At 41.5% G+C, this 14,124-nt stretch overlaps 1 protein-coding gene across 1 annotated transcript; it reads left to right on the top strand.

The window, feature by feature from the left end:
• Positions 1-188: 188 nt before the first annotated feature.
• On the top strand, positions 189-10,644 carry LOC124056767 (hexokinase HKDC1-like). The gene is made up of 21 exons (XM_046384554.1): positions 189-515; positions 2,111-2,273; positions 2,386-2,543; positions 2,676-2,798; positions 2,883-2,978; positions 3,110-3,209; positions 3,763-3,946; positions 4,049-4,204; positions 4,305-4,538; positions 4,761-4,902; positions 5,020-5,176; positions 5,371-5,519; positions 5,694-5,813; positions 5,997-6,092; positions 6,384-6,483; positions 7,424-7,515; positions 7,604-7,767; positions 7,941-8,096; positions 8,297-8,384; positions 9,078-9,223; positions 9,463-10,644. Exons 1-21 carry the CDS (start codon positions 453-455, stop codon positions 9,593-9,595), a joined length of 2,820 nt encoding a protein of 939 aa, XP_046240510.1. The 5' UTR covers positions 189-452; the 3' UTR covers positions 9,596-10,644.
• The last annotated feature ends 3,480 nt before the right edge of the window (positions 10,645-14,124 follow it).

Raw genomic sequence — 14,124 nt, 5'->3', positions numbered from 1 at the left:
GATGTTCAAATGGAAATACTACTAATATGTTTTAAACACATTTCCACAAAATTTAGCCTCAGGCATCAGTGAATTGATCACATAAGGGGCGACAGGAGGTTTTAGCAGAGCCTCAGGCTAGGTCACCAGAGACACGAGAAGAAAGTGAAAAGAGCAGGGTTGGACGGTGACACTGAGAGGAAATGAAGGGAGAAAGGGGTTTGGCTTGCTGTTAATCATTGAGTTAAAGTGGAGGCTGGTTTCTGCTCAGTGAATTCAGTGAGAACAGAACAATCAGAGTGGGACAGCAGGGGAGAAACAGACTTCATGTATCTTAATGTGTGTACACTTTGAATGTGTTTTTCATCAGCACTTCATTGGAGGTTGTGCGCTTGTGTCCTGCACTGATTCACTTAAGCTCATTCACAAAACATCTGGAAGAGTTTTCACTGTGGGGTCTGCTGTACATCAACATGTTAGCTGTTCACCTCGTTTCCTTCTTCTTCTCCAAACTCCAGGAGGACCCCACGAAAAAGGTACGAGCTGCTACAAAACATTACGCAATACTTTAATTAAACTTTTGGTCCAGCAGTCGTGATTCTCAGCAATAAAGAGACTAATTTCAACATGTAGTCTGGCGCGGACAACGACCAATGGATCACTGTGATATATTCAGTCTGAAATGAGGATGATTTGCTTATTGAGGGAACATGCAACTAATTAATACTTGGACCAATTATTAAAGGAAAAAAAAGTTACTTTTGTTTTCTGCTGTGAAAGTGAAAGTTGCACTAGATAATTCAGGATAAAAAAACAATCAGTCAATTTGAAATATACATAATTCGCCAAATTTTAATGCAAAATTGTCCTGCTTTTGTATAAAACACCCACTGACTGAATGGTGAATCAATTACCTTAAAATTAAACAAGTGCATTTATGGCCTTGTATCATCTGATAAAATTATTGTAAAACATTGTATATGCAAGTCACGGCAAACTCAACTAAAGTCTTGTCATTTAAAATAAAATGCAATTAAACCTGACCTCTCTAAATGCTTTAATCCAGTACTTGATCTGCTTAGGTTGTGTGGACGTGCCCACGACCAAATCCATCAGATAAGGCTGTGGCCAGGGTTATAATAAGATGCTGTAATCATGAGTTACTCTGTCACCATTTGTCCTGTCCTGAACAATGATTAACAAATTTCACTGCTCCTCTCTTAGTGGGATCAACACATACTCTCTCTCTCTCTCTCGCTGGGACAAACTGCTGACACTCCCACTAGGATCACTCCACACATTCACACTCAAACACAAATAGACACCCACACCCAGCCAGGTGCATGGACAGAGGGGACCTTGTCCCCTGAACATGTTACCACAGGGATAATTCAGTGCACAGGATGGGACTGAGCGTGGGAAGGCCTTTTGGTACAGTTCTGGATTTTTTTGTGTTGTTGTTGTTTTTAGATTAGCAGTTTTTTTGGTTTTTTCTTGCTCTCACATATATCATTTCCCAACCACATGTTAAATTCCTTGTTTTCAGCTCTCTCCTTCAATCTCAATAGTTTGAGTCCCATAACTAAACTCTCCTGCCTTGATTAAGACACTGTTACATGTGTTACAAAATGGCTTTTAAGTCAAGTCATTTGGACACCTGCTCATAGTCTGAATCTAAGGCTTAGACTTGCTGCTGCACACACATTTAAATGTTTGCACAATGTCACTTTAAATAATCTTTAAATGTATTTGATCATAAATTACAGAATCATATAACGTACATATAGTTGTGCAAAAAATATAAAAGGTCCAGAAAATGAATGGATTCAGCAGCATGTGACCCTGTCCACTGTCTTGTAACGAAGGAAGGCTGCTGTAGATGTGAAGGATGGAAGGCATGGTCTTGCAGAAAGATAAGAAAAGGAGACAAAGGGATTTATAACTCCTCTCTGTACACAGTGCCTGTCTTTCTCTCCTCCTCTCCTCCTTTCCACTTATCAGCGTCTCTCTTGCCTGTTTTTATCCCCTCATTTATATTCAGCCATTGGGAAATAAATCAGTATGGCTCATTTATCTTTCCCTCCATGTTTGCTCACTGCTCTCCCTGGCTGTCCTGTCATTTTTTTTTTAGGTGGACAGGTTCCTCTATGCTATGCGTCTCCATGACGACCAGCTAAAACACATCGCGGCTCGTTTCCAGGCTGAAATGAAGAAGGGGCTTTCATCGGACAGCAACGCCACAGCGGCGGTGAAGATGCTGCCCACACATGTTCGCTCCACTCCTGAAGGAACAGGTTTCTCACATGAATGGCTTATGAATGTTTTCATTCTGAAGTAATGTAATACTTTTAAATTTATAGTACAATACAGGTAACAGATTTTTGTCTCTGTCCCATACTCCTTCAGAGAAAGGACAGTTTCTGGCATTGGATCTTGGAGGCTCTAAGTTTAAGGTGCTCCAAGTTAAAGTGAGAGAAGACATGGGGATTAGGAGGGGAGGCGTGGAGATGGTGGAAAAGATCTACCCGATATCGAAGGAGCTACTCACTGGGAAAGGAACGGAGGTAGGGAGGCAGACAAAACATGGACAGTGAAAAGCGTAGTAGCAAGGGGAGGTGGAACTGTAGAAGGAACAGAAAAGACACGTGGGAGCTCCATGAAATCTCTCCCGTTTTTCTCTCCCTGTCTGTCTGTAGTTGTTCGATCATGTTTCAGAGTCTCTAAAGGATTTCATGCGTGAGAAGAACATCAGTTTGGAGAAGAAACATCCTTTGGCTTTCACTTTCTCTTTCCCCTGTGAACAGTCCACCTTGGATAAGGTAATGACATCCATCCCTCTGGTTTTCATGACCTGCACTATACAGTATGTCAAGCACATCGTCATTTTCTTTCTTTCTCTGTAGGGATTATTACTGAGCTGGAGTAAGAACTACCGGGTTCGAGGCCTTCAGGGTAAAGATGTGGTCCAGGCCCTCAGAGACGCTATTGACAGAACTGGGGTGGGACACTGAAAAACTTGCTATCTTTAAAACTGACTTTAAAAGTTTCAAACCTCTTAGCTATTCAGTACACAACCTGTGCTGTAGTTGTTTAACTTTACATCCTGATGTTTCTGTAACTCGCGCTGCAGGGTATGAATGTGGAGGTGCTAGCCATGGTTAACGACTCTGTAGCAACCATGATGACCTGCGGCTTTGATGACCAGCACTGTGAAGTAGGACTCATCATCGGTGAGTACGTTCATGTTTCGATGAGATATCATCAGATTCATGCACTTCACTGTGGCCGAAGCTGTGAACCCAACCCAGGAGGTTGTTTTGTAGTCACTACTGTGTTTTCAGATGTGTGTATGTATCTGTTTGTTTGTACATCTGTTGTAATGTTTCATCTTCACCTGTGTGTCAGTTGTGTCGATCACATGTATGCTCCCTGTACATGTGTGAGCACAATAAGATAATGCAAACCAACAAAACAACAGATTCAGAAATTACAATAAAACTGAATGAGACCTTCCTCATAAAATGTGTGTGTGTGTGTGTGTGTGTGTGTGAGCGCCTGTGCATGGGCATGGTTTTGAACTGCGTTTTTAATGGAGGCATATTCACAAACTAGGTAACTAGCTGCCAGTTTAAGGATAGCATTTAGGCTCAGCGTTCAGAGTTAGTTTAGGATTCAGTGCTGATTTTAACATCCTTCTTGTGGTCATTTAAAGGCAGAAACTGAATGTAACCTTTAACAGTACAGATATAAACAAATTTGTTTTCTGTGTGTTTGCATTCTTAGGCACTGGCACCAATGCCTGCTACATGGAGGAGCTGCGTCACGTCGACCTGGTGGAGGGAGACGAAGGCAGGATGTGTGTGAACACCGAGTGGGGGGCCTTCGGAGACGACGGGGCTCTGGATGATTACATCACTGAGTTTGACCGTGAGGTCGATGCAGCCTCCAACAATCCTGGAAAACAAATGTAAAGAAAGTATTTTTCCTCATGATCCGACATGACATGGCACCGCGTGTATGACACAATATCAACCAGAAACCCTTGTGTTTCTGTATTTCCTGACTGTAGCTTTGAGAAGATGATCAGTGGGATGTATCTGGGCGAGTTAGTGAGACTGGTTGTATTAAAGATGGCTAAAGTTGGACTGCTGTTTGACGGAAAGGTGTCTGAAGCCCTGAGAACTAAAGGGAAGATAACCACTGCACATGTAGCAGCCATGGAGGAGTAAGTCATCTGTCTGTCTGTCTGTCTGTCTGCCTGTCTGTCTGTGTCATGCTCCCTCTGTGTAAGAACAAGTGGTTCCACACATGTCTGTCGATTTCAGGTACAAAACTGGTTTGAAGAACACAAGAGACATTCTCATGGAGCTTGACTTGAACCCATCATCTGACGACTGTGTTGCTGTCCAGCATGTCAGCACCATAGTGTCCTTCAGGTCCTCAAATCTGGTGGCTGCAGGATTGGTGGCCATCTTGAGTCGAATTAAACAAAATCGGGATTTGAGAACACTGAAGATCACCGTGGGTGTGGATGGAACTCTGTACAAGACACACCCACAGTAGGTTATTTTTGAAATATTCAACAAAATACTATTGATATGACAGAGGCCACAAGTCCTGTTCATGGAAGACATTTTCACGTGCAACAGTAGCAAAAGCAAATTCAATTAACAATTTATGATTACAGCATTAATCTAAATTTAAATAAAATTATTTGTTGATTATTGGTTGTTAAATGAACACTGTGCCAGAATTCTAAACTTAAACTCTGTGCATTTCAGGTATCTTAAACGTCTCCATAAAGTCGTACGCCGCTTGCTTCCTGAGTGCCATGTCAGATTTGTCCTCTCAGACAGCGGCAGCAGCAAAGGAGCCGCCTTAGTGACAGCAGTTGCCCAACGGCTGGCATCACAAAGGCGACAGGTCAGGATGTTGTGTGTGTATGTGTGTGTGTGTTTCTGTTAGATGTGTTTTCACAAGAGTACACATTTCTTCCTCATTAATGCTGTCATATCTCATATTATCTTACTTGTATTCCAGGTGGATGAGACACTGTCTCCCTTCAAACTGAGCCAAGAGCAGCTGCAGTTGGTCAAGGTCAAAATGAGGGAGGGCCTGGAAGCGGGCCTGAAGACTAAAGGCCCCTCTGCCATCAAGATGCTGCCTTCTTTTGTGTACCGCACGCCTGATGGCACAGGTGAGAAGCTAAAATAAACCACATAATAAGGAAATTTGTTGCCATCTTCCAGCTTCTACCAGAGAGGTAACATCTTTGTTAAACACAAAGTCTTGTTAAAACAAGTTCCAAACTTGTTTTCCCAGCAGGAGAGGAATAAATTGAACTGAATCATATAAAAACTTTAGTGGGTTGATTTTGCTGTGTTTTTCCAGAGCATGGAAAGTACCTTGCTTTGGATCTGGGTGGAACAAACTTCAGAGCATTGCTGGTGAATTTTAAAAAAGGTCTGCAACAGAACTCACACCTTTACCATAAGATCTACACCATACCACAGGAGATAATGCAGGGAACTGGAGAAGAGGTAAGACACTGGAGTGTTCATACTAAATAATACAGACAGAAAGACTGGCAGTGGCAAACAGACAGACCACATAAAACTGGGATGAAGTCAGTAAGCGTTTTAACCACTGATCTAAGAACTAAACTGTAACTTATGCTTGATCATTTCTGTTTTTGCATCTCTGTTTGTCCCTAGTTGTTCGATCATATAGCGCAGTGTGTTGGTGACTTCCTGGACTACATGGGAATGAAGAATGTTAAACTTCCTGCAGGCTTCACATTCTCTTTCCCCTGTGAGCAGACCGCGATCGACACGGTAAATGTGGATTTCAGAGTTTGGCCCTTGAGCTATTTTTGTTAGAAACACTGAAAACTCTGTGTCATCATAGAAATAGTAACAACGATCAATTAATGACCAAACAGATAACTTCAAATTAGTAGGTAAACATCAAGAATCATTCAATTTTGTAACCCTTTTCAACCTTTGCATGTTCTGTAGGGCACACTGGTGAGCTGGACTAAAGGCTACAAGGCCACAGGCTGTGAAGGACATGATGTTGTTAGCATGCTGAGGGAGGCCATCCACAGACGCAATGTGAGTCAAAACACCACAGAATAAAGTTTTCTAAACATGACCTGGATTTTGTCGGAGGAGGTGAAAGAATGCTGTAATCGTCCCTTTTTTTTTGTCAATGTACAAGTAGGAACAAGGAGTCTGTAATATTCAAGATCTGTTTCACCACAAAATTAAAGCAAACTGTCATGGCATATCATAGAAGTGGAAAGAAGTTCGTACACTGTCGCTGTGTTCTTATATACTGCACTGTTGTTGCTTTCCAGTACATCATCAGCACCGATATGAGTCTGTGTGTGTTTGTACCTGTAGGACTTTGACTTGGACATAGTAGCAGTAGTCAACGACACAGTTGGCACCATGATGAGCTGTGCCTATGAAGACCCTCAGTGTGAAGTTGGACTGATTGCTGGTATGTGAGCTTCCGAGCGTTTGCTTTTTTATGTCTCTACGCTGGTGCTTTTGTCTGTCCCATTCCTGTGAACACCAAATTTCAGGATCATCTCCAGGGAATATCTTCGTCCCCTGGATTCAAGGATGAACCGATTAGATTTTGGTACTCAAAGGTCACTGTGAGCCGACAAAACACAATTTTAGCCATATCTCAAGAGCTCTTACGCTATTTTAGTAGAAAAAATTTACCCAAATGTCTAATAGGATACAATGAGGAAGTGATGACATTTTATATCCAAAAGGTCAACTCCACTGTAACATCAGAATGTGTTGTGTCCGTAATTCAATGCCATAACTCAGGAAAAGGAGGGCAGATTGTGGTCACATTTCACATTTGGTCCAATGCTGAGTTGGTGACATTAATCTTCGGTGTCCACCTTGAAACTGTGCCGATTGTAAAGATCTTCTGTGCTGCTTGGTTGGAAGATGTTTGTGAAGCATCCACTTTTTAGACTTTATAGCTTTGTTGCAGCATCGTCCATATCTGAAACACTGTAGTCCACCACAGACTTATTGGTTTTGATGATACTGAGTTTCAGGTGATTGTTGTGGCACCATGCGATGAAATCCTCTATCAGTCGCTACATATCTTATATAGTCTGGACCGACATGGATGTAAACTGCAACTTGACTGGTGCACACAACCATAAGAGTGTAAATCTAGTTTGCAAAGTGATTATGTTTGATTAGGCTGGAGTCTTTGTATTCGATTTAAGGCTAGGAAATTCTGTTTAGGATTGTGGGCAGCTTTCATGATAATTAATTTTAAGATTTGGGGATAGAAAAAAAGCTTACGGATCAGGGTCCTCACAGGTTCTGTTTGTATGTGTTGTGAGTGGGAATTGTGACCGTAATGTTTTACAAAACACAGCAATCAGCCATGTGATTCTGTTTCACAGGAACTGGCACTAATGTTTGTTACATGGAGGAAATGAAAAACATTGAGAAGACTAAACCAAAGATGGGAAGAACTGAAAGACAAGGAGAAAAGGTAGAAGAAGTCTTATAAAACTCCATGATGATTTGAAGTTAAATCAGTTTTCCAGTGATAACTCATACATTTAACCCTCTCACTACAGGATGATGAGCCCGAAGGAGAGAAAAAAGAGAACCATGCTGAGATATCAAAGATGTGTATAAACACAGAGTGGGGAGGTCTGGGTGATGATGGCTCCCTGGATGACATCATCACACCATATGACATGGAGGTGAACCAAAACTCACTTCACCCTGGAAAACAAAGGTGTGTGTGTGTGTGTGTGTTTTGGCATGGTAACTTACCAGCATCTCTTTAAATATGGATATTCTCACACACACTCTCATGTGTCTAAATGACATATGACCAAACCCATGTTTACGCACTTGTATGTGTCCTAGTGGAGCTGATGAATGATATGCCTCTTTGTGACTGTGCAGGTTTGAAAAGATGACCAGTGGAATGTATTTAGGAGAAGTGGTCCGTCAGGTGTTGCTGGATTTAACCAGAGGAGGGTTGCTGTTCAGGGGACGTGTTACTGAACCTTTAAAAACACCTGGAATATTCAAAACTGAATATCTGTCACAAATAGAGAGGTAGGAGAGTATTGTTGTTTTTGTTTTGTTCACTGTTCGGTGATGACTGATCAGCAAATGATTCCTTCATCCTCTCCCTCCCTCCCTATCTCTCTCTCAATCTCTCTCTCACACACACACACACACACACAAATATCTGTTTAAGTGTGTATGGCAATAAATAGGTCACTGTATTTTGTATTTGTGTTGTCTCCCTCTAGTGACCGCCTGGCGTTACTGCAGGTCAGATGTATCCTCCAACAGCTGGGGCTAAACAGCACCTGTGATGACAGCATTATTGTCAAGGAGGTAGAGGACAGACAATAATGAGCAACACTATGAAAAACTGTTCTCATCTAATTTTAACCTACTTTTAGATCTGTGTGTTTTTGAAGACAAATGCAGTTGTAAGAACCTAATCCATTCCATCCAAAAATTCAGTGTATCTGTACCTGATGACTGTGCAGCACACACAATAATTTTAACTGTTTTTGATACACTGACATTAAGAATAATCTATCTGATGACACTAGTAGCCTCTCAAGGTCAGAGGAGTTCAGTATATAGGGAGTATATAGGGACTAGTCTTCTTCACAGCAGTCAGTATAGGAAAAACAAGGGTGTAAGTGATAACACTATCCTTGTTAAGCCATGCTTGAACTCACACACCTGAATGCGATACAGCCATCATTAGTGTTATTAGTTACACCTGTGCTTTTCTTGCTGTCAAAAGTAGGAATTTGGATGTAAAATATAACTCTGCAGCCCCGTGGCCTATTTCCAGTTTCAGACTTGTCTAAAATTCCAGAGGGAGGTCAGGAGTTTAACTTGTGAAACACCAAAATGCCCAGAAAAATCACGCTCACTGTTGCAACCTCACTTTGGGGTTCAGATTTGTTCCACTGGTCTGAGGAGTGATATAATATCCTCTGGCTCAGCAAACTGTGGCACCACAGTGTGTTGAGTGTTGTAATAATGATAATGGTTTTCATTGTCCCACAGGTATGCGGGGCAGTGTCACGACGTGCAGCTCAGCTGTGTGGGGCAGGAATGGCGGCCGTGGTCGATAAGATCAGAGAGAACCGAGGACTGGACCATCTGAACATCACTGTAGGGGTGGACGGGGCACTTTACAAACTGCATCCACAGTGAGTTGTTTTTATTTTCATTTGCTGTAGTCGGGGGGGAACTACTGCAAAACTTCTTAAAAAGAATTTGGTTAAATTTCAAATTATTATTTTTATTATGATTATTATTATTATTTTAAACGTTCTGTTATTGGTGAGTGGGCTCAAGAGCTACTTTTATTCTTTTACCTTTTTTAAATAAACTGTTTTTTTCTTCTTCTGTTGATTCTCTCTTTTTTTTTCTTTTTTTTTTTTCGTAGTTTCTCCCGAGTCCTCCAGGAGACTGCTCGAGTTTTGGCTCCTCGGTGTAACGTGACCTTCCTGCCGTCAGAGGAAGGCAGCGGGAAGGGTGCCGCCCTCATCACGGCCGTGGCCAGACAGAGGGATGACTGAAAAAAGTGTTTTCCACTTTTGTCTCGATTTGGAGTACCCACTACCCTAAGCACTGCTGTTTGTCCCTGTAACCTGCAGACCTCAAAATGGAGTCGGCAAAGAGCTCCAGCTGAAAGGAATAACACATGCGGAGGGTTTCCCAGCATGATTCCTCACAAGCTCCCCACCCATCAACACAGGCCTTTTGTCTGACTGCTGCCAGAGACTGAATTCCTTTTCCCAATAATATCTGAAGAACTGGATTCCAATTGATGGATTTTTGCAAAATGACAACAAAGCTTGTCAACCTGCTTCTCAAACTTTTTTTCTTATTTGCCCTCTGAATTTTTGGTACTTGAGGGCTTCAAACCAAAGCTCTCTGGTTTTTATGTTTATTGTCGTGGGAATAAACTACAGCTGAGTGGTTGCTTTTGGACAAGAACGAACACTCAAACATCAAAATTCACATCCTGCAAATGACACAAGTTTAGTACGTCATGTGAGGTCAAAGAAAAATGATACGTGCAGCTCACCTAACTGACCGTTCACATCAGGTGTCAAAATGTGATTATAGTCTACATGATGTGATTCTGTGAAGAACTGAACAGTCTCGTCCCTTCTGTTCCAACATTCACCCACACTGCCTGTTTATGTGTTCCTATTCACTGACTTTTTTGTTTGTTTGTTTTACAATATTTACTTAAAGATATACTACTACAGATTTTCCCTTAAAAAAAAACAACAACAACAATGTATAGACTCATACCAAAATAATTCCTTATTGCTCTCTGAGTGATGTTTTTGGGCATCAAGGATTCTGGACGAAGACGATTAATTGTGGACTCTCATTCCCAAGTTGTCAGTTACTGAGGTGACAATTTAGTGACAATTTGACCGCCTGGGAATAAGACTCAACAGTCAACTCTCATTACTCAGAGTCACTTACAGTGTGGTTACAGACAGCAACCAACAAATCCTGCAGAGCATACCTGCAACAGATATAAATATCTGGCTGGCTTAATGATAAAAAATAAAAAATTGGATGTTTGAAAAACTAACTTCTTCAGTGATTTCAATATTTAATATTTTCAATCTATTAAAATATGTGTATGTTGGTGTGTGTGTGTGTGTGTGTGTGTGTGTTAGTCAGCAGTATTTCAGTATTGATGAAGATCAGGAGGAGGACTGGAATGCCTATGACACAATAGAAACAAGCAGCGCTCTGTTCTGTCGTTCTGGACTGACTCTGTCCTTGTGATCGACTGTCTGTCTCTCTGCTGTCTGTCTGTCTGTCTGTCTGTAGGTATGTGCCATTTTGGTAACCGTGTCTATCTGCTTTATCTGCTGGATCCTTGCCTGCTCGCCTTTGTCTTTATGTGCGTGTCTGAGCAGAATTAACAGTATTCAGGCAGTAACATGGACCTCAAAATTTCAGACATTTCAACGAGTGGACTGAAAATTGTAAGTTTTAGGCTCATGTGTCTTTGTGAGGGTTTTGTCTTTTTGTTAGTTCTTTTAGGCAAAAATCACAGTAAGTGGTTACAGTCTGCATTATAATCTCAAACTATTGACAGCAATTGCTTTGACAATACTGCGTAGGGAATGAGCAGTGCAATGATCAGTGTATTTATCCTAATCCACTGATTACAGATTAGATGATGTGTTGAAGATGAAGGCAGGCTGACAGCAGCAAGGAATACAGGAAACAGTGCAAAGCAATGCCTACCTTGGGCTGCCTAAAGGAATAAAGGATGAAGGAAGGGAAACAAATTAGAAAGGATTAGAGAATGGGAGGAAGGAAATGTTTTGAGAAAGGCTGCGTGCTAACAGGAATGAAACAGTATAGCTAATCTGTCAGGGATTAACATGTTAGAATACTACCAGCTGAGGGCTACGTCTCTCTCTCTCTCACACACACACACATACACACACACACAGGGCATGGTAATCCCAGACTGCCCTAGTAGTGACCGAGTAGCCTCACAGTTAAACCACACACTGAGTGCAGCTTCAGTGCATCAGCACACACAAACACAGCTGGGCTGCTGAATGTGCAGCACACTGAGATGACCGACTGCTTCTCCTCTCACGTTCTGTCATTCTTGTCCTCTGTTTCCTCTTATGTATACGTCGTTCTCCTCACATTAACTTTCCCCTCTGCTGTACATCATCTTTTATTCTAGTTTGAATGTTTTTCGCATTCTTCCTGAGTGGTCATTCCTCAGGGAGCAAGGTGTGTGAGTCTATTACACTGTACATTCTCTGTCTTTGTGTGTGTGTAAATATGTGGCTGCATGTCTTTGTCTCCACAACAACAAACAACAACAATAAGAGCTTTGATACACACACACACAGACACACACACATGCACACGCACAGCCAAACACCAGTAGATGGGCAGAGTTTAGATGCTGGTTCTGCGGGACCTACAAAGGGATGAGCTCTGGTCCTTTTCTTGGAGGACTGTTTTTTTCGACATGCAGTAGTCTTCAGGGAGCAGAGGCTTTCATTTATCATCCATGTATCATCTCCAAAGATACAATTAATAGAAGCTTGAAGCCGAGATGTGAAGTGGAAAAAATGAGACGCTACAGTGACCAAAAACATCACTGTGGCAACAACTATAGGATGCCGGCTCTGCTTGATCATGGGAAAACTTTATCAATGAAGGTAATTTAATAATTTAGATAGTATTATAATCTGGAGGAGCTAATGCTGCTGGGATTATCTGTAATAGTGCAACTGCTGGTTCAGTGGGGAAGGTGAAGGATTAGCTGTGATGCTGATACAAAGCACGTAGGTAAACAGAGACAGAAAATACTGCATGTTGTCGTGCTTGTTGGCAGCTACTTCTCTTTACTGCGTTGTGCTAACTTAATGTCATATGGTATGTCTCAGCCTGTAGCAGGAGCGGGTATCTTCTATGTATTGACCTGTGCAGTAAATCCAGCTGCCGGCACAGCACAGTTAACAGCACATTTTCCTGTGATCTTTACAATGAGAGACATGCTAACAGGTGGCTAATTGTTATAGTCCTATAATTTTGTCAGAACAAAGAACAACAGATTGAACTGACTTTCTCACAGCAGACATTTTGATTCATACACCGTTTTTTTCACTCTTTCTTTGTTTGTGACATTCTCCTTGGTTAAACTCAAAATCATCTGTAGTTTCTAAAAGGCCTTTTCAGCAGATGGCCGTCTGGTCAGTTTGATATGACATGTTGCCGGATGAAGTTCTTATCTTGATGGTATTTGACAGTATTTCACAGAAAACAACATGCAAATGGTGTGCAGACAAACACCAGGAGTAAGGGAATTAGTAAGAGACTTTTAAATTGTGAAAACAAAGGAGCATGTTTGCCATGAAAAATATCAATGGGTGGTGGTGATGTTTTGGTAATTTACTGCTATTTATCTTTTTAATTTCATTATTTATTTCATTAATTTCTGTTCAGATCAAGTTTCATAACAGAAACTGCGTTAATGCACTGAAACATCAGCCTCAATAAACCTACTGTCATTGCACCCAAGCAGTTTGTGTTTTGAGTATAAGCAGCACGACTCTCACTGCTGCTCTCTGCACACATAAACACAGCAAGTCCAGGCAGGCTGGCAGGGAGGAAGCCTAATGGCACCCTCAGGAGCAAAGAAACCACCAGCACAAGAGGCAGGAGGGCGCGATGACAAAATAAACAACCACAACACTGACATGGAGTGACATTTCTCACGTGTATCAGTTAATTAAAACAACGTCAATTATCTGTTTAAAACATGTTGGAGGACGCTTCAGCAGCCCTGGTCCTGGCTACTCACTTTGCTGCACTATCTGCTGTTTAGAAAATGTATTAAGGTGGCATTAACTCCACAGCCCACATATTGGGTGTATGAGGGATTACAGTCCCTCTGTGTCTGTGGTGGTTCACTGGAGAGACAACACACAGCTGTCGTTGTTGTTGTTGTGATGATGATGTCACGTCTATCTGAAAGGACAGAGAGTGGCTGTCTGAAAGGTTGACTGTCAGGATGGTGGAGTGAGTGGTTCTCTTTCTATCTGAATTATTGAAGGGCGAGTCAAGTGCAAAGCTTTTGCATTACCCTGCACTTTCAAGAGGTACAAAGACAAATGACACAAAGTCAAAGCATCTGTGCACTGATGTCTATTGCAAACATCTCATTCACTGTTTAAGGTTTTGGTCACAGATGCACACAGAGTCTCACACCAGGGAGGCAGAGCCATACATACATACAGTTTGCACACCTGAGGTTATAAAACACATTGGCCTTTCGTGTGTGGAACACATGTAGAAATACATAAAAATATATGGTGATTATTTGCTCCTAAATAGATATTTATATATCAAAACACAAAGTTAAAATCCTCCACTTGTGGCACAGAACTGTGATAAATAACTGGATCGTTCATGTCCAACCATCCAGAACACTGCAGAAAACCAGAGACATCTTAGCTGAAGCAGAAAGGCATATCATGTTATATTATTCATTAATCTGCATTATATTTTCTCAATTAATCATTTTGTCAGAAAATGT

Source organism: Scatophagus argus, chromosome 1, assembly GCF_020382885.2.
Source record: "Scatophagus argus isolate fScaArg1 chromosome 1, fScaArg1.pri, whole genome shotgun sequence".
NCBI classification, from domain to species: domain Eukaryota; kingdom Metazoa; phylum Chordata; class Actinopteri; family Scatophagidae; genus Scatophagus; species Scatophagus argus.
This window is presented reverse-complemented; position numbering and strand designations above follow the sequence as displayed.